Here is a 24,020-nt window from a genome sequence, read left to right as displayed (position 1 = left end):
GGGCTCTACTTTTGGCTGGGTACTACTACACAATTTCCTACAGGCCCGGCCCCAGCATTGCACCTGCGGATGCACTGAGCTGTCTTCCACTACAGACTGAAGAATTTGCCGTAGATGGTCCAGCCAAAGTATTTATGCTCCTAGAGACTTACCCCCGTGTTCTGTCATCCAGTGCTGTTGCACAAGCCACTGCTAGTGACCCAGTACTGGCAAAAGTCTGGAAAGCATTGTGGAGCGATGGCAGACTCAGGCGCGGTGATCAAGGAAAGACCTATAATAAGCATATGAGTGAAATGAGTGTGGAAGGAAGCTGCATGCTACATGGCACTCATGTCATTATATCATCTTCATTGCGAACTGAAGTGCTGAGGCTACTTCATGAAGGCCATCCAGAAGTGTAAAAAATGAAAACTGTGGCAAGAAGTCATGTCTGGTGGCTGCCGTTGGATGGTGACATTGAAGCAGAAGTCCAAGCATGCCGCATCTGCCAAGATCAACAGCGAGCGGCACAACCAGTGCCTGTGATGCCAAGGCCGTTTCTGGAGAAACCATGCTCAAGACTTCATGTAGACTATGCTGGGTCTTACAAGAACACGTATTTATTCATTGCAGTAGATCATTTTTCAAAGCGGATTGAGGTATTCCCAGTCGCAACATTGTCAGTAGAATCCACTATACCGTGCCTGAGGATGATGTTCGCTAGTCATGTACTACCAGACATTGTGGTGTCGGATAATGGTCCAGCATTTATAAGACAGCAATATGAAGCATTTCTGAAGAAAAATGAAATACATCAGATGTTGGTGCCGCCGTATCATCCTGCGTCAAATGGAGCCACAGAAAGGGCAGTCCTGACAATCAAGGTGAAATTGAAGAAGGCAGGCCCGGGAGATTTGCGGGTGCAAACTGCTCGTATACTATTAACATGTAGGTCCACAATACACAAAGTCACTGGATGTTGCCCGTCTGAGCTACTAATGAGGCGAAAGCTGAAGACTGCAGTAGTTCTGCATACTGATTTGCGATGAACAGTTCTACAGAAGCAATTGAAGCAGAAAATCAGGTGCAACCAGAAACCAACACCTTGAACCTGCAGGTGTATGCCAGGTGAGCAGGTGTACATCAGGAACTTCCGTCAAGGTCCAATGTGGGTACCCACCGTGGTTACAGGGCAGCATAACTCTGCAGTAGATCTGCAACTTGAAGACAGTTGTTTGTGGAGCCGTCACCTAGATTATGTCCGACCTTGTCGGATTCTCACCCGTGCTCTTGGGACAAAGGAACGACAACACAGTAGTGCAAACAATAACAAGGGCATTTATTGCACCTTTCATAGACCAATGCCTGCTAGCCGAGTTGCTATCCACAAAACATGCTGATGGGCACGCGACAAATTCCAGAAGTCCGACTCACCGCGACCGGATAACAAGCGAATATGTTCGCCCCATGCTGGACACCAACGCAGCATCGTTCGCGCATATGGTCACGCGAATGGTGGCGCATTCGAACGAGTCCTCGCGAGACGGTCTCGCAGAAGCATGGATCGGCGCACACGCAGAACGTCCGCACCGCTTGCCGACCCAGAGCGAAAGAGGAAGAGCCTTCTTCTTTCCGCGCCCAAGTAACCCCACTGTTAGGTGGCGTTAGCAGAGCCACATTTGCGCCATCTCTCACGATGCACTTCAACCACACAGATTGCCGCGAGCTTCGAGCCATGTGGCGAAGCCGGATTACAGGAGACGGGAGCTATGCGGGGAAAACAACATATCAGGGGACAGACACATAAGAGTTTCGCATCCGCACAACCTATAGGCCAAGGGAGCAGCATCTAGTCAGGTGATGGCAACATAGGCCACTGCACAGACTCGAACTTTCAATCGAATCCTGGGTCAACTCTTACGCCAAATGATGGTCCTCAACAGGAAGAACCTGCTACAAGCACTCGCGATGAATCGCAGCCACAGCAAGCGCAGAACTTGCAAGACCCCCCAGCACCAACGTCTACGAACAACCTTCATGGTGCTGTGACGCTTCGAAGGAGTACCCGAATATGCAGGACAGTGCAGTGCTACTTGCCATAGAAGAGGAAGAAGAAAAAACACTCCTCATGTGAACTTTTTGTTTGTGCAACTTAACTATATGCTTTTAGTTTTCCTGTTTCTGTTCTTTTCTTTCCCCTTTGCTTATCCTTTTTCTGAGAAAAGGATGATATGAAAAGCGATAGAAGTGATGACATCATTGTATGCGTGGTTGCACAATAATCACTGCAGTTGCCAAGTAATAAAAGAGGCACACATGTCGCAGTGCAGACAGGGCGGTTCACGCCCCTACTACGATGTAAGAGTGTTTCCTGGCCCATCTATAGGCTTTGAGGCAGGTCACAGCAGGGTTGAAGTGGCAGACCTGTCTTGTCCACTTGGATGACGTCAACGTCTTCCCTGGGAATTTCGATGATCACTTAACTCTTTCGTTACGACAGAAAAGTGGCTAATTTACAGTGTTTCCAGAAAAAAAAATATTTCTCTTGAACAATGAAACGCATTTAACATTGCTATACAGCAAATCGTAGCTTATTGGTGTGGATTTTCATATAAAAAAGGGCTGTGCTGTGAGAGTTAGAATTATTCACATTTTATTTGTCAAATGAACAAGAAAAGTACACATAAAAGTATGAACAAAGAGAAATCAGTGACTGTGCTTAGCCAGAAAATTATTTTGAGCATTCTGAAATATACAAACTGTTGCTAGGCCCTTTATCTATGCTTCCAATATATACAATCCTGTACACCATGTATTGCATTTATCAGGGCCCATCAATCTAGCAGCCTTAACGGGTGTGCCACTTGACGAAGCAGTCCCGTGAGGGCAAGAAGCAAAGATATATTTCACAAGTGGAGCAGAAGACGTTTGTTCTGTTCTGTGTCTTTGTTTTTTGATAGCAGATTTTGCAATTTCTCCTTTTCCTTCTTTTTGGTTGGTGCCGAACGGGGTCCAAGGGCGAGAAGTGGGGTGAGGAAGGAGCATGACCTTGTGCGACTTCATCATACTCAAATACCTGCTGAATCAGTTCTTCCCTAAATGCAAGCTGGTCAAAGTAGGTGCTTCAAGAAAGTTCTCGAACTGTTGGGTTGTCTTTTCGGTGCTGCTGGAACAGTATGAAACTGTTCACGCATGCGATGTCCACACAGTGAAAAAACAGCGTCTTCCACCAACGTAGGCATTTTCTCAGGACGTTGTATGTGGCAATTATTTGGTCTGATTTGTCCACGCCTAACATCCCAGCATTGTAGTCGTGGACAAGGAGTGGCTTTCGGATGACTCTCAGAGCCCATTGGCACCCCCTTTTCTCTCTTCTCTTGGCGGGCACATGCTCATTTGCTGTGTGCATCGTGCTCATCAAGTTTACAGCACGCCGGTCTTTCCATTGCATGTAAAGGATGTTACCATCACGGATCCATCGGACATCCATGCTGTGCCCTTTTTTCCCGTGATGAGTCTTTCAATTCAGCTGGAAAACAACGACGATCTTTGCGTCTTGTTCCGCATGCAAGAGTCTTGTGCTCGAGGAAGTGTTCAAAAAGTTTTTTTGAAGTGTAGAAGTTATCCATGTAAACTTTGTAGCCTTGATCAAGGTACTTTGTGCAAAGCTTGTTCACGACGTCAAAGGCTAAGCCATGTGGTCCTGGTGTCTTATGCTTGCCTGTATACACCGAAAATTGAAGGGTGTATCCAGTTCTTGAATCTGCGAGCACCCAGAGTTTATATCCAAATTTCGTCACGTCTCTGATGTAGTGTCTTATACCTGAACGAGCCTTCGATTTTACCATGCGTTCGTCAACGACGAGGTCACGCTGTGGTTGAAACAAATTTGCAGATTCTTCATTGATGTGATCCAGAAGCCAGGATACCCTCCATGTCTTTCCAACAGATGCTGCAGCTGCCAAGTCTTCTGGATCCCCTACACTTAGGAATGACAGCAACGCGAGAAAACGGTCCCTTGGCATAATATTTCGTGGGAGAAGATTACTGAGTATTCCTGTTGTTCGCCAGTATAAGTGCAGTCGTGGCACTTCGACAACTCCCATGCAGATGATTATCCCAACAAGTCCAAGCATCTCCAGTGGAGTGACTTCCTCCCAAGAGCCGTCACATCGAGAGTATGTCGGTCGGTCCAAAATATGCATCCAGGCATATTTATTTGTGCTCTCACACAAAGTCTTGATCACCTCACTAGTAGAAAACAAGGAAAAAATCCAGCGCTCTTGAGAATCGACGCGCATCGCTCCGCAGTGCTGCTCCGACATGGGCAACGGGCTGTCTCGTGGGCGAAAACTGGATACGGCGTGGTGTATTTGGCAAAATATCCTGGCCGTAGGTTGTTGAGACCCTAACACAAAAATAAAACTGCATTCGTCAAATCTGAAGCATGTTTTTGTATATTTACAGCGCGAATTCAAAAACGAAACTTATCTGCGAGCACCTGTTGACGTTCGGGGCACTTGAGCTGGAGCATCTTCGTCAGAGCTAAAATCTTGACTGCCCACATCATTGCTTGAGCCATCACTGCTGCTTGGATCATAAAGCCAATGTGCTTGGAACAGGAGTCAGTTGTCATGGCGCTCAGCCCGGATGGGATGCCATTCTCACCGAACTCGAAACCACCTTCGGTGTGAATTTCACTTGCGGTGGGGCCTCCGCAAGCAAACAAAAATGAAACTGAAAGAGGAGTTTTAAATGAATCCGCCAGATGGAGTCGGTTGTCTGAAGCGTGGCGGTTTTAAATTTTGTGGGATGTTCAAAGTCATCGGAACTCCATCCATGTCCGATCGCCTATGGCGCCGTACTGAAAGAGTTAAGGTGGCTTGAGACAGTATTAGAGGTGATCAAGTCATCTGGACTCACCTTGAAGCTGGAGAAGTGCTGTTTCGCTTACAAAGAACTTCTGTTCCTAGGCCACATCATTAGCAAGTCTTCCCGACTCACAGAAGACAGCTGCTATCACTATGTTGAAGTGGCCCATCAACAAGAAGACAGTGTGCAGATCCCTTGGCCTGTGTACCTATTAGTACAGGTGCTTTGCAAGAGACTTTTTAAGAATTGCAGAGCCATTCATCCATCTCACGAAAACTGATGACTTTAAATGGGAAACACTGCAGGAAGTGCAGAAAGATGCATTTCAGGAGCTGAAGCGATGGCTGCAGTTCCCACAGGTGCTCTCACACATCGACGAAGACGATGAGACGGAAATCCACACCGACACAAATAACATAGGCCTTGGCGCCATGCTTGTTCAAAGGAAGGATGGAGTTGAACGTGCAATAGGTTACGCTAGATGGTCGCTGTCGAAAGCAGAAGTTAATTATTCAACGATGGATAAAGAGTACCGCATGATCATTTGGGCTGCGGTGAAATTTCAGCCTTATATACGTGGCAGGCACTTCAAAGTGATAAGAGACCACCATGCCCTTTGTTGGCTGACAAATTTAACGGATAGTTTCAGTCGTCTAGCTTGACGGAGTCTCACATTCCAGGAATTCAACATGACTGTAGTCTATAAGTCCAGTCGGAAGCATTCTGATGTCGACTGCCTGTCACGAGCCACTATAGATGCGCCACCAGAAGGCGAAGTAGATGACGCCTTTCTAAAACAAGCGCAGACAACTTTGCCGAACAGCAGTGAGCAGAACCGGAGTTACGAAGCCTTGTGGAGTACTTAGAAAGCAAGATCGAAATTTCTTTCCACAACAATGTCCTCGTAAAAAAGAACTCCTCCCTAGTCCACATAAACCACCTCGTTGTTAGGTCTGCAGCCCTCCAGCCAGAAGTCCTACACGTCCTGCACAACAATCAGACAGCGGGGCACCTTGGGTTTTCCCATACACAAGCAAGAATACAAGTACTACTGGCTTTGCCTGACTGCCAATGTCACCCATTATGTAAAAACATGCTGTGACTGCCAGCGATGCAAGACACCACCAATAAGGCCATGAGATTACTACAGCTGATCGAGCCTCCTTGCCAACCATTTCAGCAGATCGGGATGGATTTGTTGGGGTCTTTCCAATGTCAACATCCGGAAATAAGTGGGTCATCGTGGTGACGGACTACCTCACCCGTTTCACTGAAACGAAAGCTCTGCCGAAAAATAATGCAGAGGAAGTGGCAAAATTCTTCGTCGAGAACATCCTGCTGCAACATGGTGCCCCAGAAGTCCTCATCACCAACAGAGGAACAGTCTTTAAAGCAGAGCTCACCCAAGCCATTCTGCAATACAGCCAGACAAGCCATAAGAGGACAACTGTTTACTGCCCGCAGACAAATGGTCTTATAGAGCAGCTGCACAAAACCCGTGCCGACATGCTAGCAGTGTATGTCGATGTTGAGTGCAAGACCTGGAATGTTGTCCTGCCTTACATAACCTTCGCTTATAACACAGCGGTGCAAGAAGCAACGCAGATCGAGCCATTCAAGCTGATTTATGGCAGGAACCCATCGACGACTAATGCCACCATTCTGCTGCAAGTCACCGATGAAGACAATCCAGACATCGCCACCTATCTCCAGCGCACCAAAAAAGCCAGACAGCTCGCCCGCCTGCGCATCAAGAACCAGTAGAGGACCAACAGCAGCACTACAATCTTTGACGATGCCATGTGGAATACCAGCCAGGCGACCATTTTTGGGTCTGGACTCTGATATGCCAATGAAGACTCAGCAAAAAACTGTTATGACACTATTTCTTACCTTCTGAGATCATCTGATGCATTGGCACACTGGACTATGAGGTCGCGCCAGACAGCCTTTTGCAATTACAGCTACGCCACGCACAACCTGAAGTCGTCCACATGGTGCATCTTAAGCCTTTCTACGCCCGCTGATGAACTTTGTTTCCTTGTTGTTGTTCTTTCTTTATAATGTCTGGTTTTGTTTTCACTTTTCGTATCTGTTTGTAGCACCAGGACGATGCTTTATAAGAGTGGGGCATTGACACGTGTACTTATTTATCCTTTCCTCAGCGACTGCATTTCACCCACTAACAACTTAAGGTTACCACTCAGCACAAGACATGCTCACATGATTGAAACTTACTGGAATATTATCGATGGCTCTATCCGTTGTCTGTTGTCGCCAAAGCCTGTGTAATCTGTTTCTATACGCGATGCAAACTGTGTAGTACTTTTTGGAAGACACGTGGGAACCAGTGATTACGCTGGAACATTCAACGACTCATGTATAAAAGCCGATGCGCTTGACCCGCAGATCAGATTGCAACGATCGCCGACTGTGTTCACCATTATTGTTGTGCTTTGAGTGTAACTTGCTATTGTGGGCACAGGTTCGCCCAATAAAAAGTTATGTTATTCACACTTTTGCTGCTGTGTTCTTTCCCATCACTACTACCACCCGTAACAATATGTGAGTAGGACTTTTGTAAAAACCTTCGTAAACATCGTAACAAATTCAGGTAACATAGTAGAACCTCATTCATACGGTTTGGAAAAAAACTGCGAGAAAAAATGTACTAACTAGGAAAACGTACGATCCGAAGTAACTAAAGAAATATGACACACCAAACTATTGACATCTACATAATACGAAGCGTCGCATGGATCGCTGTGGCACAAGACGGCAATGTGCATGCATCAGAGCTGGTGGTGCTCCGGCGGCCTGAGACGCGTTTTGTTGTTTTCCTATTGCATGGTGTTTAAAAAGGGCGACAGGAAACGGAAACAAAATCGGGCTGTGGGCGACGCCGTATGCTGCTTAAGCTAAACGTGATGCCCACATCATGCCACTTGCAGCAGGGCACAGTGGCGCGTTTGGATATCGCCTACTAAAAGCGTGCAGTACGCTGCCAATGGCACTACGCACCATGCGCTGCAAAACACATAGGTGAAGATGCTTATCGCAATAGGTTTGGCGGCAATAGCTCAGAATGCAGCATGCAGCGAACCGGGCAGAGATCTGCTGCTACCAAAATGAGAAAAACTGAGTACACGCCAGTGTTTTCACCTGAGACAGGTGGACGAGTATTGCAGTGAAGCTGCTGCAGCGTGTTTACATGGAACTTAGCGGATGGAAAACAACAGCAGTTTGGCGATGTAATGAACATTGGTGCCGAAATATTGTTTTCCGGGAACAATTGCGAATGTTGGCGCCGGGAAAACGTATGTAACGGGAATGCATTGACAACGTTCTACTATATTATATCAAATTTGTCAGCTTTGGATATTCTGGCAGAAGAAATTTACAAAACTGCAATATCTATTTTTTGTGCAGAGCTACAGATTCATAAGCTTCTTGCTATATATTTTTTTTTTCAAGTTTACCAATTTTTGGCACTTCTGTAAAAAAAAAAAAAAAATCAGGGCCATAAATCAATATTCCTGTTCCAACAGACACTAAAGCTTAACCTTTTCTCTTAAATGTGCCAAATTTCATTAAAATCAGCCTAGGGGTTATCTCCTAAAAGCATTTCTGCATTTTACACATATGTGAATAGGCGGCGTTAGAGTAGGGGGCAAGCTAAAGCTTCCTCTTAAAATCAAACAAATGATGATGCTTATTACAGTATTACTGTGTGATAATGCAGGTGGTTTCTTTGGAAATTACTGCTTTTCACAGGTCCCAGCACCTGCCACCAAGATTAACTCGACCAGTAAGGGTATTCTGCCTACAGAATACACTAGGTCGACACTTAGGTCAACCAGTAGATATATCCATTTGGTCTGCTGCTGAAGTGATGATTGGCTGGGGTCGCTTGTCCTCTTTTGACACGTACCCCAACCTAGCCAATCAGAACTCAAGGAGCAGACAAAATGGACATGTCCATTAGGTGGACATTTGCAGAATACATCCCCAGCACTGACCTGTTGGTGTATCTGTGGCACCAGACAACGTCCACGTGCAAGCTGGCCATGGGTGCTGGTGACAGGCAGCTTACCACATCACAAGTATGACTGCACAGAAAACATTTCAGAGGTCACCACATTGTATCTGTAATTCATTCTGAAGAATCAGTGCTTATTGCCACTGAAACCATTCAATTATGCTATTGTGCAGGGCAAGAGTGAAAGTTTAAATATTTATCTTAAAACTTATTGTGCGCAAACAAACAGGGACGAAGAATAGAAGAAACACAAGGACGAGCGCTTTCTAACAACTGGTTTTATTTTCGAAGAAACACCTGCTTATATACCCACAGATATGCGCGATCTAGTCAACAAAGCACGCCTATAGCGCATATAATACACACAGATCTGCGCGATCAAGTCGAGAGAGCACGTCTATAGTACATATAACACTTATGATAAAAAACAAAGACGTGGACCAAACCACCGGGTCAACATAAAAACAGCAAGGGGCATGAAACAACCACTTACGATAAAATGCGTTAAAGATATGATGATAGAAGTGAATTTTCTTTATCCATCAATGAAAACGAGCGATGGCTGATGCATTTTTCTTTTTTTTTTTAATCCAGTATGCTTCGACAATTTCCCTCGCGGTTTGATTGCTATTCCTATACAAAATGTTGGTGCTACTAAGACAGGGGGAGCAATCATGTTCTTGGCAATGCATTGCCAAATGCGTACTAGGGCGACCTTTCAGACTGGACAAGTGTTCCCTTAACCTCGTGTTAATGCATCTCCCAGTCTGCCCTACGTACGCATGACCACACGTCATAGGGATCTGATAAACAACGTTCATCGCGCAATCAACAAATTGGTTCTTGCGCGAATGTTTAACACTACATTCATTCTTTACATCATCCTTTCTTTCGAACTTATTTTTAACCTTAGAGCACCCGCTACCTATTTTGTTTTTCGCCGAAAATACCACTTTTGCTGCGTAACTACCAGCCACCTTTTTAAGTCTGTGTGAAAGGCCGTGCACATGCGGAATCACTGAAATCTTGTAATCAAAGGCAGAAGGATCAAGAATCAAAGGCAGAAGGATGTAGCTTCCAAGATTATTAGCATTGCATGACAGTGAATTTTCATTTTTAAACCACTAATAGTATAGCATTAGATTACAGGGCTTTTGCTGATTGCCTGTGCAACCATAATGATGCCACTGATGTGAGAGCATGGGGTTATAAGTGGTAGTACTTAGATATGTGTGCGCTTTCTATTAAAGTTGGTTGCGAGTTCAGCGCTGCCCCTTCGAGGTGTTCCACTGTACTGAACTGTACTGCGTATGCACTCTTTAAGTACACTGCTCTAGCTGTGCTCTTGGTGTCCATGCACTCCGAATAAAATATTTATCTGTAACTGGCCATACAAATGTATGCCGCAGCAAACAAAGGAACACGGGCAAGTCTCGAGCTGCACTCAAATTGACACTCCCTAGTGCACAACCGAGCTGTGCTCAAATTTCGCATTAGGGAGTATCGCGATTGTCAGACACTTTTTCCCTTCCTCATCACTTGGATAGATCACTGGTCACCTGCTTTGTGCATAATGTGACCTGCACACTTGTTTCACTTGTAATCTCATTTGGAATAGTTAATTCACATTACCATCTTCCTACTTCTTTGAGATTACACATATCAGTTTCTATTCTATTCCTTGTTGTAGGATTTAGCTTCAATTTTCTTTGACGTAATAGTTCTATGGAAACCGGCAAAGTGGACAGAAGTAATTAATTAAGGAAAAATCAGACATCCACCTATTCGTAGCAAATGCTACAAAAGGAACACATACGGGTTCCTCGAAAGAAAAGCCTCGCAGTTGAAGAAATATTCATCCTGGTCCGGGACTCGAACCCGGGACCACTGCCTTTCCAGGGCAGCCACTCTACCATCTGAGCAAACTAGGCGGCTAGCAGATGGCAGGGCAAAGTTAAATTTGTCAACAACTCGAAGCAAAGGCAAGAGTTTGACGTAATAGTCCTGCAGAAACCTGCAAGGTGGAGAGAATTATATAGGGAAAATCAGACATCCACCCATTCGTGGGTGGATGTCTGGTTCTCCCTTAATTAATTACTTCTCTTTCTTTCCATTCCTTTATTCTAATCCAGTGCACCGATTCAAATGTGCACAATTCCTTCCATCTGCTTGCGGGGTAAGTAAAACAGAAGCGTATCAAGGATATTCGTAAGCAGTTATTAGTGACTTGGCAGTTCCCGTCAAGTATTCTCCGTTTTCAGGTTTGTTTCACACACTCGCTCACTGCTTCAAAAGGCTGACAGCAAATCATAAACACATTTTCCCACTAGCAAGCTATTCGCAATAATTATTCTTCTGCATATAAAGTTTCTTTAACTTTGCTGGTTCCAGTCCTCAGTCATTTGCTGCAAGCAACTTTGTCATTGGCAAACCACCAAGTTGCCAATACATTCCGCACTTATTCTTACTATCTTTAGTACTTTAAGTATGCAGCAGATAACATTAGAGACACTCCGCTCCTGACACACTTTATATTCTTTCTTGGCAGTTCCCGTCAAGTATTCTCCGTTTTCAGGTTTGTTTCACACACTCGCTCACTGCTTCAAAAGGCTGACAGCAAATCATAAACACATTTTCCCACTAGCAAGCTATTCGCAATAATTATTCTTCTGCATATAAAGTTTCTTTAACTTTGCTGGTTCCAGTCCTCAGTCATTTGCTGCAAGCAACTTTGTCATTGGCAAACCACCAAGTTGCCAATACATTCCACACTTATTCTTACTATCTTTAGTACTTTAAGTATGCAGCAGATAACATTAGGGACACTCCGCTCCTGACACACTTTATATTCTTTCTTGGCAGTTCCCGTCAAGTATTCTCCGTTTTCAGGTTTGTTTCACACACTCGCTCACTGCTTCAAAAGGCTGACAGCAAATCATAAACACATTTTCCCACTAGCAAGCTATTCGCAATAATTATTCTTCTGCATATAAAGTTTCTTTAACTTTGCTGGTTCCAGTCCTCAGTCATTTGCTGCAAGCAACTTTGTCATTGGCAAACCACCAAGTTGCCAATACATTCCACACTTATTCTTACTATCTTTAGTACTTTAAGTATGCAGCAGATAACATTAGGGACACTCCGCTCCTGACACACTTTATATTCTTTCTTGGCAGTTCCCGTCAAGTATTCTCCGTTTTCAGGTTTGTTTCACACACTCGCTCACTGCTTCAAAAGGCTGACAGCAAATCATAAACACATTTTCCCACTAGCAAGCTATTCGCAATAATTATTCTTCTGCATATAAAGTTTCTTTAACTTTGCTGGTTCCAGTCCTCAGTCATTTGCTGCAAGCAACTTTGTCATTGGCAAACCACCAAGTTGCCAATACATTCCGCACTTATTCTTACTATCTTTAGTACTTTAAGTATGCAGCAGATAACATTAGAGACACTCCGCTCCTGACACACTTTATATTCTTTCTTGGCAGTTCCCGTCAAGTATTCTCCGTTTTCAGGTTTGTTTCACACACTCGCTCACTGCTTCAAAAGGCTGACAGCAAATCATAAACACATTTTCCCACTAGCAAGCTATTCGCAATAATTATTCTTCTGCATATAAAGTTTCTTTAACTTTGCTGGTTCCAGTCCTCAGTCATTTGCTGCAAGCAACTTTGTCATTGGCAAACCACCAAGTTGCCAATACATTCCACACTTATTCTTACTATCTTTAGTACTTTAAGTATGCAGCAGATAACATTAGGGACACTCCGCTCCTGACACACTTTATATTCTTTCTTGGCAGTTCCCGTCAAGTATTCTCCGTTTTGAGGTTTGTTTCACACACTCGCTCACTGCTTCAAAAGGCTGACAGCAAATCATAAACACATTTTCCCACTAGCAAGCTATTCGCAATAATTATTCTTCTGCATATAAAGTTTCTTTAACTTTGCTGGTTCCAGTCCTCAGTCATTTGCTGCAAGCAACTTTGTCATTGGCAAACCACCAAGTTGCCAATACATTCCACACTTATTCTTACTATCTTTAGTACTTTAAGTATGCAGCAGATAACATTAGGGACACTCCGCTCCTGACACACTTTATATTCTTTCAGTTTCTGTGGACATTCCAACAGATAATCAAGTCTCTGCACATTGACTTTGCCATCTCTACATGACGGCTAATGTTTGCACTGAATTAAATGCATTTTTTTTTTGTAATCTACAAAAGCCATGTTGAGGGGTTGTTTATATTCTGTATAGCCTGCCTAATGACATGAGCACCGTCTGTTTTAGGATATCCTCTGCTAATGCTAATTATTGTCCTTTGCCATTAGAGAAAACCGGAAATTAAGGAACAAGGGGCATAAAAAAGGAATATCCGAAATGAATATTTTAAGCCCTGGGAATTGGGTCAAGTTGGCTCAACCAGCAGAAAGCAATGGATGAAGCCTGAAAGGACAGGAACAAGACATAGGCAGTCAAGGATACAAGCACAAATCTCATCAGCAATAGCTGCAGAGGGATTCCGTACCTAAATGTACAGACAAACCAAAGCCACAAGGCAAAGAAATCTGGATACAAGACGTGGTGGTGGTGGGATTACACAGAACTGTGTCACTCTGGAGTCGCAACCCCGAGCCGAGGGTTGAGTGAATAAAGAATGGTTCCAGCACATGTGGTCATGGAAGAAATGGTCCTCAATGAAAATGTGGGCTAAAACTTGATCAAGTGCAAATCAATTAGGGATGAATCTACTTGCTATTGATCACTATTGACATAAATAATTCACATAATCAAAGTCCAACCAGAAAAATTCAATGAGCATTTTTAGAAGAACACAAACTTACATAAGTTGGCATTCATTCATGACTGCAGAAGCATGTTGGAAATCGTACACAGAAAAAAAAATGGAGACAATGTGTACCACTACAGAATTGGCATGACAGTTTCAGGATAGCCAAAAGGAGCGAGATCCTCGGCCTATAAGCACTTTGCACAAAAAGCCTCCTAGTTAAATAAAAAAATATACTCCATGCGCAATGTAGTACATTGATACAGGTTTTGCAAAAATGATCTATATGTTGAAGACATAAGAGAAATAGACAAAAGTAGCCAAAACCACTGATCTGATGATGCAAAACCTGATTGATGCAGGTTTTGCAAAAATGATCTATATGTTGAAGACATAAGAGAAATAGACAAAAGTAGCCAAAACCACTGATCTGTACCCAGAGCCATGTCTGGCATCCGTAACTGTTAATAGCTGCTATTTGAATTCTTATAGGGCATTCAATGAAATCAGGAAAGCATGCAGGTGCAACTGAATGAACAAGTGACTGGGAAATTTTACAAGCGACTTGAGAAAAATGAGAATCCTCTTTTGAAAAAAACAGAACTGGCCCAGGGTCATTGCACCGACTTCGTTGCGCAAAACCTTCGAATGTGTGCGTGTCCGCTTTTGATGATGTCGCCGAGTTTCTCTTCCACAAAAGGTTACCCACTCGTTTAAAAAGCATTTATCAAACAATGAACACACAGTAATTAGAATAGACGGTAACACTGACGATCTCCTAAGATGTAAACAGAGCAGCCTTCTCGACTTTTCGTTCCTAGGTTACGCCAGTGTGCATTCACATCATTTCCGCCGCAATCATTTCGCGTATGTATATTTTTTTTCTTTTCTATTTAAGCTTGACAGCACCGCTAATTCGTGAATATCATTCATTCTGCGATGGTTTGCCCACTAGTTGCAGCTGGTACAAGCCAAGGGAAGGTTCTGACTGTTGTAGTCGCGGGGCACACCAGCACTGGACACAAGTTGGTGGCTGGGCGTTATACATCAATATATTTTTTTTTTGTTATAGTGGTAAATTATTTCACTCTAGCGTCACTTAGCGGAGACCGCGCTGTCGCTGTGCAAACGGACATTACTATAAATCCTCACGCTGTAAGTTATTATTAACGTGAAGTAGCGGCTTCATTTCCTTTTCGCGTGGTTTCTTTCGAGGCAGTTCACACGACAAGAAAACATCGCACAGAAACAAGCATGCGTCAGCGGGTTTCACGACATATATTCTTTCAGCCAATTTAGAGCAGCAGCACGTGAAACGGCGGTCTCGTCACCGCCCCGCTGATCGACAAAAGCGCGTGACTCTTCAGGGCGCGCGCAAAACACAGCATGTGCGCTAGTTTCTAGTACCTCTCGGGCCTTCTCTGCAGGATTCGCTAGAGGCTCACTGCAAGGGTTGATTTTGACAACGGTTTCATAACAAGATGCTAAATCATTTACTACCGCTATAATACACCGGCTAGTACGCCCATAGAATAAAGAACCAAGTTAGACAAGGCAAACCGTACCTCTCGCAGTGGTTTGAAAATACGCAGCGGCAGCGCATGGAACTTTACTTAGGTGGATGCCAGGTCTCCTCGATTTGGCTGCACTTTTTGCTCTAGTTCAGAAAAGTGTCGTACCAGTGTAGCGCCAGTTCTTGAAGTGTGAGTGTAGCGCTACACTAGCGCTTTCGGTGCAGCGGTCAAATCGAGGACGAAAATGCAGGAACGTACAGGCCTTCGTCTGCTGCGACTGGGTGGCTGTGGCTTTTCTTGTGTTGGTGTGTGCCGCAAGCGTAAACGTGTGCGCAATGGCCCTTTTTTTGCCCCCTGGGAAGAATTTATGTATTAGTACCTGGAAATTAGTTCAACTTCGGCATAATTATTCAGAAAGCCAGACCAAGCGCAGTTTCCACACCTTTCTGAATCATATATGGCACAACGTTTCAAACGACGGACCGATGTGGTTTCGCGTAAACTTAACGTCGAGGTAGCGGTAAGCTCGTAAATATTGTTACAAACGACTGTGACCTGTGGGAAAATCCCGGCGTTCAGTGCACTTAGCAGCAGCTGAACCCGGAAAGCGCCCTTAACAAGATGCTGCGTACACATCCTGAAGAAAACTGGAGTCCGTGCTGCGTTACTAACAACAGGCGCCGTCGATGCCGTCTACCAACACCCGCATGGCCACGGGACCGCATGTGTCGTCTGCTACCAAGAGCCTTGCACTACGCGCACGAGAAAAGAACTTGCGGAGAGTCTAGCACGACGTCAAATCGAGTGCCGAAGTGCAGGTGGCGCTAGCTGCACTGGCAAATCGAGTGCCTGATTGCTGCACCCCCTGAACTAGTGCAGGAAGTGCAGCCAAATCGAGGGGACTTCAGATCCCGACCTACTGGAACTCCAGACCTGCACAGATATCCGGCTTCTATGGGGCTCTTGCATTGCCCAGGGGGCGCTGCGAAAAAGGTGATAAAAAGCGCCCTCTGTCCAAAAATGGGTCGTACCAAGCTCGGTCGTCTGCTTCGGAAACCACGTTTACAATATGGACCCGCCACTTTCGGTTGTGTTGTATCACGGCCTGCAGCAAATATAGGGCGCCGAAGATTTTTTCAGAGGTGGCACGCTGCGTAAAGGCAATAAATTATGCAGTGCCGAATACGTGCATGCCGTTCAAGAATTAAGCGGTGAAGGTTTAGCGCGGTGTCAATCGCAAGTGAAGCGAGTCGCGTACGAAGTGGAACTTCAGGTAAGGTTTGCACGCTGCTAGATTCAGGCGCACAAACGCGAGGAAATGCTTGCTATAAATGAATCCACAGCAGCGATAAGCAGACATCATGTGTACGGAATTGCTCGAGAGCACGACGGTACGCGTCGCGATGTACGAACTGCTCGAGCGCACGATCGTACGCGCCGCGACGGCAGCGGTCTTTCGACATGCCGCGAAACGGCGGGCCTCATGCAATCTTTGTTGACTGCATGCCGCTAAACAAGTAGTTATGCCTGCGTTGTAGTAGCAGCCATCTGTCCCTTTTAGTAAATGGTAATAACTGATGCAATGCATATGAGCTCGCACGTACGTGCGAATCGCGCTGCAGCGCGAGCTCGTGCGCAGCTCGCTTGATGCAGCTTTTAAAGGGCCCCTGAAACGGTTCGGACAAATTTTGTAGACGGGTAGGGTACAGCTTAACTAGAACATTCGCACCACAATTTAAGTGAAGCGTTACGTATTAATGGAGCTACAAGCGATTAGAAGTTACCCTCCTCCCCAGCCATGCTTTTCCTCCTCAACTCGTTCGCCGAGCGAGCGGGGCTAAGCTCCACCTTCACTGGTCCTGCGTCACGATGCGATGTCACATCGTCCACTTCCGGTTGTTTTAAGCCCGCCCCCGCCCGCGCGAAACCTCTCCGCTAGCCGCTTGGCTGTCGACCCCAAGCGAGAGCTATCGAAGCAGCGTGCGTTGCGAGCATTCTGTCGTAGCGCCGAACGTGTCTGGTATTCCGTTAGCCACAGGCAAGCTGGTCATATCGGCAAATGACTGGAGGCATAAACTCAAGCTGATGAAGGAACTTTGGCGCAGACGTACGTGAGCGGCCTGATGGGTCTGCACGGTCTAGACACTTGTTGGCGCAGCGCTTAACCAGCCAAACACAGCGCTAATATTGCTCTAACCAAGTGTAAAACATTTTAAGCATTTATAAAAACAATGTGTTGATGATTACACTCCTGCGAAAAATACGCACCAGCAGCAAAAAAGAATACGCTTCGTTGCTGCTACTGTGTATGGTTGAGCTCTATGCCACCAGGTGGCTGCACCGTGCAGACCATTCGCATTTGCCCTTCTGCTCATCTCGGCTCATCCCGTTACGGCACAGTCAAGCGGCCAGACCCTGTCCCCTTGCGCTTACGTTTGCCCTAATACGGGACTCGCGAAACGCTAGTGCGTTAGTAATCTTCCGGTGTAAAGTGACGGCCACAAACGCGCAAATCCTGGCGCCGATCGGATAGCGGCAGTCCGATGCGCAGCAGCCAGTTCGCTCGTACGCTGCCCTGCAGAGGGACACGATGTCGCAGCTTGACATATTGCCAGTCACTACGTTTGCAGTCCACAAGGCAACAAAGTCGAATCATAGTGCTCGCGAAAAGACTGAGACCAACTCTGACCGCGGAGCTCTCGTCAAAATGGAGTACGTTGTAACACAAGCAGACGACACTTGCTGTGTGCCGGAAGTGCTTAAGTGTACTGAAAAATTGTTCTTGTGCATTCTCTTTCTGCTACTTTCTCTTTATAAAAACAAATTAACTAACATTCCAACTATTACGAAGATCATTTGTTTACCATAAAGTTAGAAAAATTATCGATCACGCGCCCTGGTCAGCCAATCAGATAGCTCGCCCACGTGACGTCATATGGGTTATTTGCATCATATGGGTAGGGGCGGCTTAAAATTCCGCCGAGCAGTGCGCTGCGATCGACAGCGATGTGCATTTTTAAAACCTTATAATAAATTACACGCTTTACGCAGAGCACTTAGATGTGTCAATTAATGATCAGAAGGACCTACTCTAACGACTCAGTACGTTTGGAGAAAATCGCCAAAATCGTTTCAGGGTCCCTTTAATGACAGCGCTCGAACAACGATCTGCTGTAATGAATACTACCTTGCTGCGCTGCCTCAACATGCTGGCTTGAGGTCAAGTATGAGCACATTTAACTCTCTAACTTGTGCTGCTCGTAGTGGAGTAGTGAATTGTCACCGAATCAACCCGACAATTTGTGGTCATTTGCACACACCTGGTCACTTCACAACTTCGCATCGGTCGAATTGTTAATTATTCGCTGTGGCCGGGTCTCGAATCGTGAATTACCAGCCATGCCTGCTGCTATGTCGGTCTGCTGTCAGGACTGTAGGTGCAAAAGACCGAAATTTAGAACGCAGATAATCAAGCAAGCTTCAAGACAGGCGAAGCAGTCAGCATGGCGCGAAGTTTCGCTTACTCAGCGCGACGAACTGCAGCTATGCAGCGCGCCCGTCGCTCCACTTCGTGAGGCCTTGAAGGAAAATGGTAGAATCTGATGTTCGGATTCAGGCCTTCTTGTTCATGGCAGCCCACGACGCAGAAGTAATAACGGTGACGCCTTTTCGAGGCTGGGCTAGGTCTCTCCGGATCGGCGTCACCGATTCCTTCTGCTCCCAGCATTACGGCACACGGAGAGTCCGTTTTCGTTAAACTATAGGCTGCGGAGAGCTCGCAGCGTGGTCGGCATGGTCTGTGAGAAGTCACGAGCCTTTTCGCACTCGCAACAACAGGGCAGAAAAAAGTGCGAATGGACGCAAAACTCGGCCTAGAAACGTGCTTCGCCACAGCCCTGGCTTAATACGACCCAAGCTGGTACGACCCAAACGTCGTTTCCCGCGCCGCCACCAGGCGCCGCTACTATACCTCAAACTCCAGCGCAAGACGCCCATGGGAGCAGCTTGCGCCCACTTTCGTTCAACCGACGGCCGTAGGTGGCGCTTTTATAACCTGTTCGTCTTGGTGGCGCAAGCCACCGCCCCGTTCCAAAGGGGACGCTCATAACATCCATCCATCCATCCGTCTGCTACGCGGTGGGCGGCTGTACGGCGTTGTAATTAGTACGGCAGCTGTTGTGACGAACTGCTTCTCTAGTTGATGATTTTTGCTAACACAGTGACAGTGGTGTCACAAGGCTTTGATCGGTCACTTGGCTCCAAAAGTTGACTGCCCGAACCTAAAAGATGTCGGAGCGTGTGGTCCGCTGCTCTCTAAAATAGCGTTAAAGGGACCCTGAAACGCTTTTGACGATTTTCTACAAGCGTACTGAGTCGTTAGAGTAGGTCCTTCTGATCATTAATTGACACATCTAAGTGCTCTGCGTAAAGCGTGTAATTTATTATAAGGTTTTAAAAATGCACATCGCTGCCGATCGCAGCGCACTGCTCGGCGGCATTTTAAGCCGCCCCTACCCATATGACCGAAATAACCCATAAGACGTCAGTGGGGCGAGCTATCCGATTGGCTGACCAAGGCGCGTGATCGATAATTTTTCCAACTTTATGGTAAACAAATGATCTTCGTAATAGTTGGAATGTTAGTTAATTTGTTTTTATAAAGAGAAAGTAGCAGAAAGAGAATGCACAAGAACAATTTTTCAGTACACTTAAGCACTTCCGGCACACAGCAAGTGTCGTCTGCCCAAGCAACCTTGGCCAACTGCCGCTGCTTGGCCGATCGTCGGGAAATGATCGTCAAACGACTATATTGGCCAGCGAAGGTTGGCGAGAGGTCGGTATGACAACGGCCGCCGCCTTTACCGGCGGGCAGTCGGCAGAGGGCGTCTTGCCAACCTCTCTGTCAGACTGACTCCCGACCCGCCAGTTGGTCGCCGGCTCGGTACGATGGCAACGCGTCGGACCAACGCCCGTGGCCGATGAGTAGCATAATTTAATATTTATATCAATTCCTGTCTGTCGGTCTATACTTATAAAATTCTCACTAGGGAAATTTATTATAGGTGAAGGTAATACATTGTTATGCTTACAGAATTTATACTTTTCGTGACTATATACATACACAGCTGCATTAATATTATAGGGTATAGCGCAATGCGTTCAGAAACAGCGATATATGTGTGTGGGACCGTTTTCTGAAGCAATATGAAACTCGTCGTACGCGTAAACATGTGAATTAACCTGCCATGTTTCTTTAAGGGAAATTCTCGGGATGCTTGCAAGGATTAATTCTGTAAATATGCGGAATTTCACGGGGGCTGTGGTATATATTATGAATTTTCGCTAATCCTTTTTTACTGTAATTTAAACACTAAACTTCTAGAAATATTTGGGGTTTAACAAAGCAAACGTCACTAAATTAAACTTGTACCTACCGCCCTAAACATGGCCTCCGAGATGCCATCATAGAGCGCCGACGAATCTCTGGGGCGGAGCGCTGAAGCGATTAGTGCGACCAGACATCGCATCGCTCTGTTAGCGCTGCCCTCGGCGCGCTGCCACGTTCGCTGCACTGCTAGTTTTCCTCCTACTCCCTCCCACAAGCGTCTCCTCTCCACAAACGTCACCCCCGCCTTCCACCCGGACTCTTCGCCTCCGCGCCAAGAGCTGCAACACAGAGGCGCCTTCCCCACCCACTGCATTCAGCCACCACTAAAAAGAGACGCGTTTTACGATGCTTGGCATCTTTCGTTCCCTCCCTCTAGCTCCTTTTTGCATCAACTAATAGCGCTTTCACTCGTGTGAACGACAAGTGCCCCAGAACATACGTATGATCAGCCTGAAGTTAACTTATGCGAATTATTACAGACTGTGGAGCTAGGAGTCCTTGAATTCCGCTCAGCAGGCAGTACCGAGCGGTGATGCTTTCATTCCCAAACAGAAAAACTAATGCAGGCCTTGCTCCACAGTGAAGTTCTTTATATTTCATTTATCACGGCAAGACTATTCGTATCCTCCTCTTTTGGATATTTGACGTAAGGAAAGTGTCAGAAAACCAGTTAAACATCTCTTTACTACAGCGCAGATATATTGTTTACTCAAAATGAATTGGTCAGATATGAATTCACAATTTAAAATTTCGGAAGAACATGCGCGACGAGGTGATAACACTGAACGCACGCTGAGCATTTGCCAAAAGGCGAACGCGAATTGTATTGAACCAAGAATAGAACTACGGTTAGGAAAATGCATATTATGTGGAAACCGCTGGAAACAAAAAAACAGTGGCGCAAGAAAAAAAGAGGACTAGAAACAGAATGAGCCCTGTGTCCTCGTCTTTCACGCCATGATGTTTTCCATGAGCCAAATAGCCCAAGCAAACCGTTATGCGACATACTAAGAATTAACTTCCCCTGATAAAAGTGCTGATGTCTTCATTTTGCAGGAGATGACTGGTGAGCGCCAGGGGTTTTCTGTTCCTGCTTTGCTACGTACGGGACTGTGAAACGTAAATGCATCAATAGTATAACTTCGGTGTTGCACCTGCAGCAACACAATCTCGAAATCTTCTCAGCCAATCTTTTCTTCCTTTTAGTAGAAATAATTTGGCTGCTACGACGGCGCAATTCATTTGCTACGGCACCGAGTCCCACCACCCATTCTCTAAATTTTTGTTTCTTCTTTCAAGAAATGGTTTGCCAAAGGCTCGAGGATCCCTTTTTACGAGTGCGTCCCAGCAAGACTTTCTCTGTTGCACGCTTCTGCAGCAGCACTTCGCGCTCGCCCAGGTTTTCTCGCATAGTTTCCGCGTGGGCGATTTTCAAATAGCAATGCAAGGTTTTCCCTCATGGTGCTGGCTGCCGATTTGACACTCGGCACGCCGCTTGCCGGCTTTCCAGTTGGGCTGGCAAGCGCTCTGTTAGGCACTCATACATAACAGACAACTGTATCCTCGCAGTAAGCGCGTTTCTCTTCGGTGCAACAAAAAATACGTTCCTTCATAAAAATCTAACACGTATGATTTCGGCTCATATGCATATCTACAGCACACCGACCTCTTAATGGAATAGTGCTTTATGCACAGATTCATGATTTATCATTCGCTATGTGCCACTGGCTGCGCGCAATTCAGTCTAATCCTTCAGACTCAGCATGTGCCATCTTCTTCGGGTGATTCGTGACGGACGTCGCGGCACTGCTCGAGACTGTGAAGTCTCCTTTCTTTTCGAACTCGCGCTGCTGCTTGCGGACGGAATGCTTTTCTCCGGAGCCTGAGGGGACGAAACTTGTTCTGGCCTTTTTTTCTTTCTTTTTTCAGCTTCTTCTTGGACCACTGGAAAAGAAAGTTGTGAGTTCGGCGGCAAGCGAACTGCCTGGTTTCCGCGACCCCGAATGTAAAGACGAACACAGCCCCCTTCACTCCCCCACCAACACGTCGAGCGAGAGCAGGCGGGGACCATTCATGCCGTGCAGGCGGCGATCATGTTACAGGGGGGTTGGGGAGAGGAGCGGGCTCCCTGCCGCCGAAACGCGCCGGCGTGCGTTATACTACTCCTTGCCCCGGAAAACACACAGTGGAAAGTGCGTGATATATCCTAAGAATATGAAAAGGTGGTAGCGCAAGAAGACACGGACGGAGACGAGAGGACAAGGACGGGTGCTGAACTTCCAAAAACATTTATTGTTAATGAATCACGAATATATACATGCTGTCCGAGCCCGGTGTAATCATCTGCGCATTCGTAAATATGCCAACTATTTGTCTGACAGCGTGATGGATGCCATGTTGACACATCCCCATGCTTACACAGCTTTTTTTTCCTCTCCTGCATCGATGATGGAAATAAAGTTCAACTTCACTTCTAGAAATCGGTTCAGATTGTGCGATTTCCCGTATAACACGAGTTTTACTCTTCTTAATAACGAAAGTGTTTACAAGGTCGGGCGAACAGTCCCTGCAAGTCAGACAATGACTTGCCAGAAAACCTTCGAAATCTTTTCCTTCACGCGGATTTTTTACATTGTTTGCGTGCTTCCTTAACCTATCATTAACACATCTCCCAGTATGGCCAATGTACACTATTCCGCACCTTAAAAGAATTTCATAGACTACCCCTTATGTGCATTCAATAAAAGGCGGCCTGTGCTTTATGCCGCAGTCACGTTACTGGCTTGCTTCCGGGTCGATCATCCTACAAAGCTTTGACAGCTTATGGGGAGCAGCGAACACTCGTAACGCTGAGCCACCTTTTCCAAATCGTGGGATAGTGTGTGAACGTAAGGTATTACAGCTACATTCTGCCTACGCTGTGCGCGGGCTTCGCACGTTTGTGGCTTTGTGCGCATATTTCTCAGCAGGTTCCCTGCAGTATTCTTAGCAAAAAAAAAAAAAAAAAGCCCTCCTCCATTGCACCCTGTGAAAGTGGATGTACAACGAAACGATTGCCGACGTTAGACGACGTTACTCAGAAACCAACCACCACTAACACCACAAGCGACGTACGTAACGCGGGCACGCATGTATACGGAAGTGCAGCATACATGGCCCCCGCCAAGCGCAAGAGCCTTATGGAACTAAATGAATGTTTGAGGGTAAATTGTCAGAAAATGCGTAAAATACAACTTAAGCACAAGCTTCAGACATGATAACTTCGGATTGCAAATCGAGTATGCGGGAAAACATAATTCTGTTACGCGGAAACTGAAAGACAAAGCCCTTTTCTATAGCTGCCATTTGAGGTCTGTCTGAGTGGCCACGGCCGGTAGGTGGCGGTACCTCAGATTAGTACCACAGAGAAAGGCGGAAAAAAAAGCGAGCTCGCC

General features: G+C 45.9%; 1 protein-coding gene and 1 pseudogene across 4 annotated transcripts in view; both read right to left on the bottom strand.

Moving 5' to 3' along the window:
- mio (GATOR complex protein mio) overlaps positions 1 to 15,340 on the bottom strand; it is a 547,780-nt gene extending 532,440 nt beyond the window's left edge. For 2 of the 4 annotated variants that reach the window (XM_072286650.1, XM_072286651.1), the window contains exons 1-2: positions 15,249 to 15,338; positions 8,871 to 8,960 (exon numbers count right to left, since the gene is read on the bottom strand). In XM_072286650.1, coding sequence (XP_072142751.1) covers positions 8,871 to 8,960; positions 15,249 to 15,286 — 128 coding nt within the window. In that variant the 5' untranslated portion in view covers positions 15,287 to 15,338. The other 2 variants (XM_072286653.1, XM_072286652.1) reach the window with 2 other exon arrangements.
- On the bottom strand, positions 2,828 to 4,184 carry LOC140216252 (piggyBac transposable element-derived protein 4-like; annotated as a pseudogene).
- Positions 15,341 to 24,020: the final 8,680 nt, after the last annotated feature.

This window comes from Dermacentor andersoni, chromosome 2, assembly GCF_023375885.2.
Source record: "Dermacentor andersoni chromosome 2, qqDerAnde1_hic_scaffold, whole genome shotgun sequence".
Classification (NCBI taxonomy): Eukaryota; Metazoa; Arthropoda; class Arachnida; order Ixodida; family Ixodidae; genus Dermacentor; species Dermacentor andersoni.
Note: the sequence above shows the minus strand (reverse complement) of the source record. Positions and strands in the feature narration are given on the sequence as shown.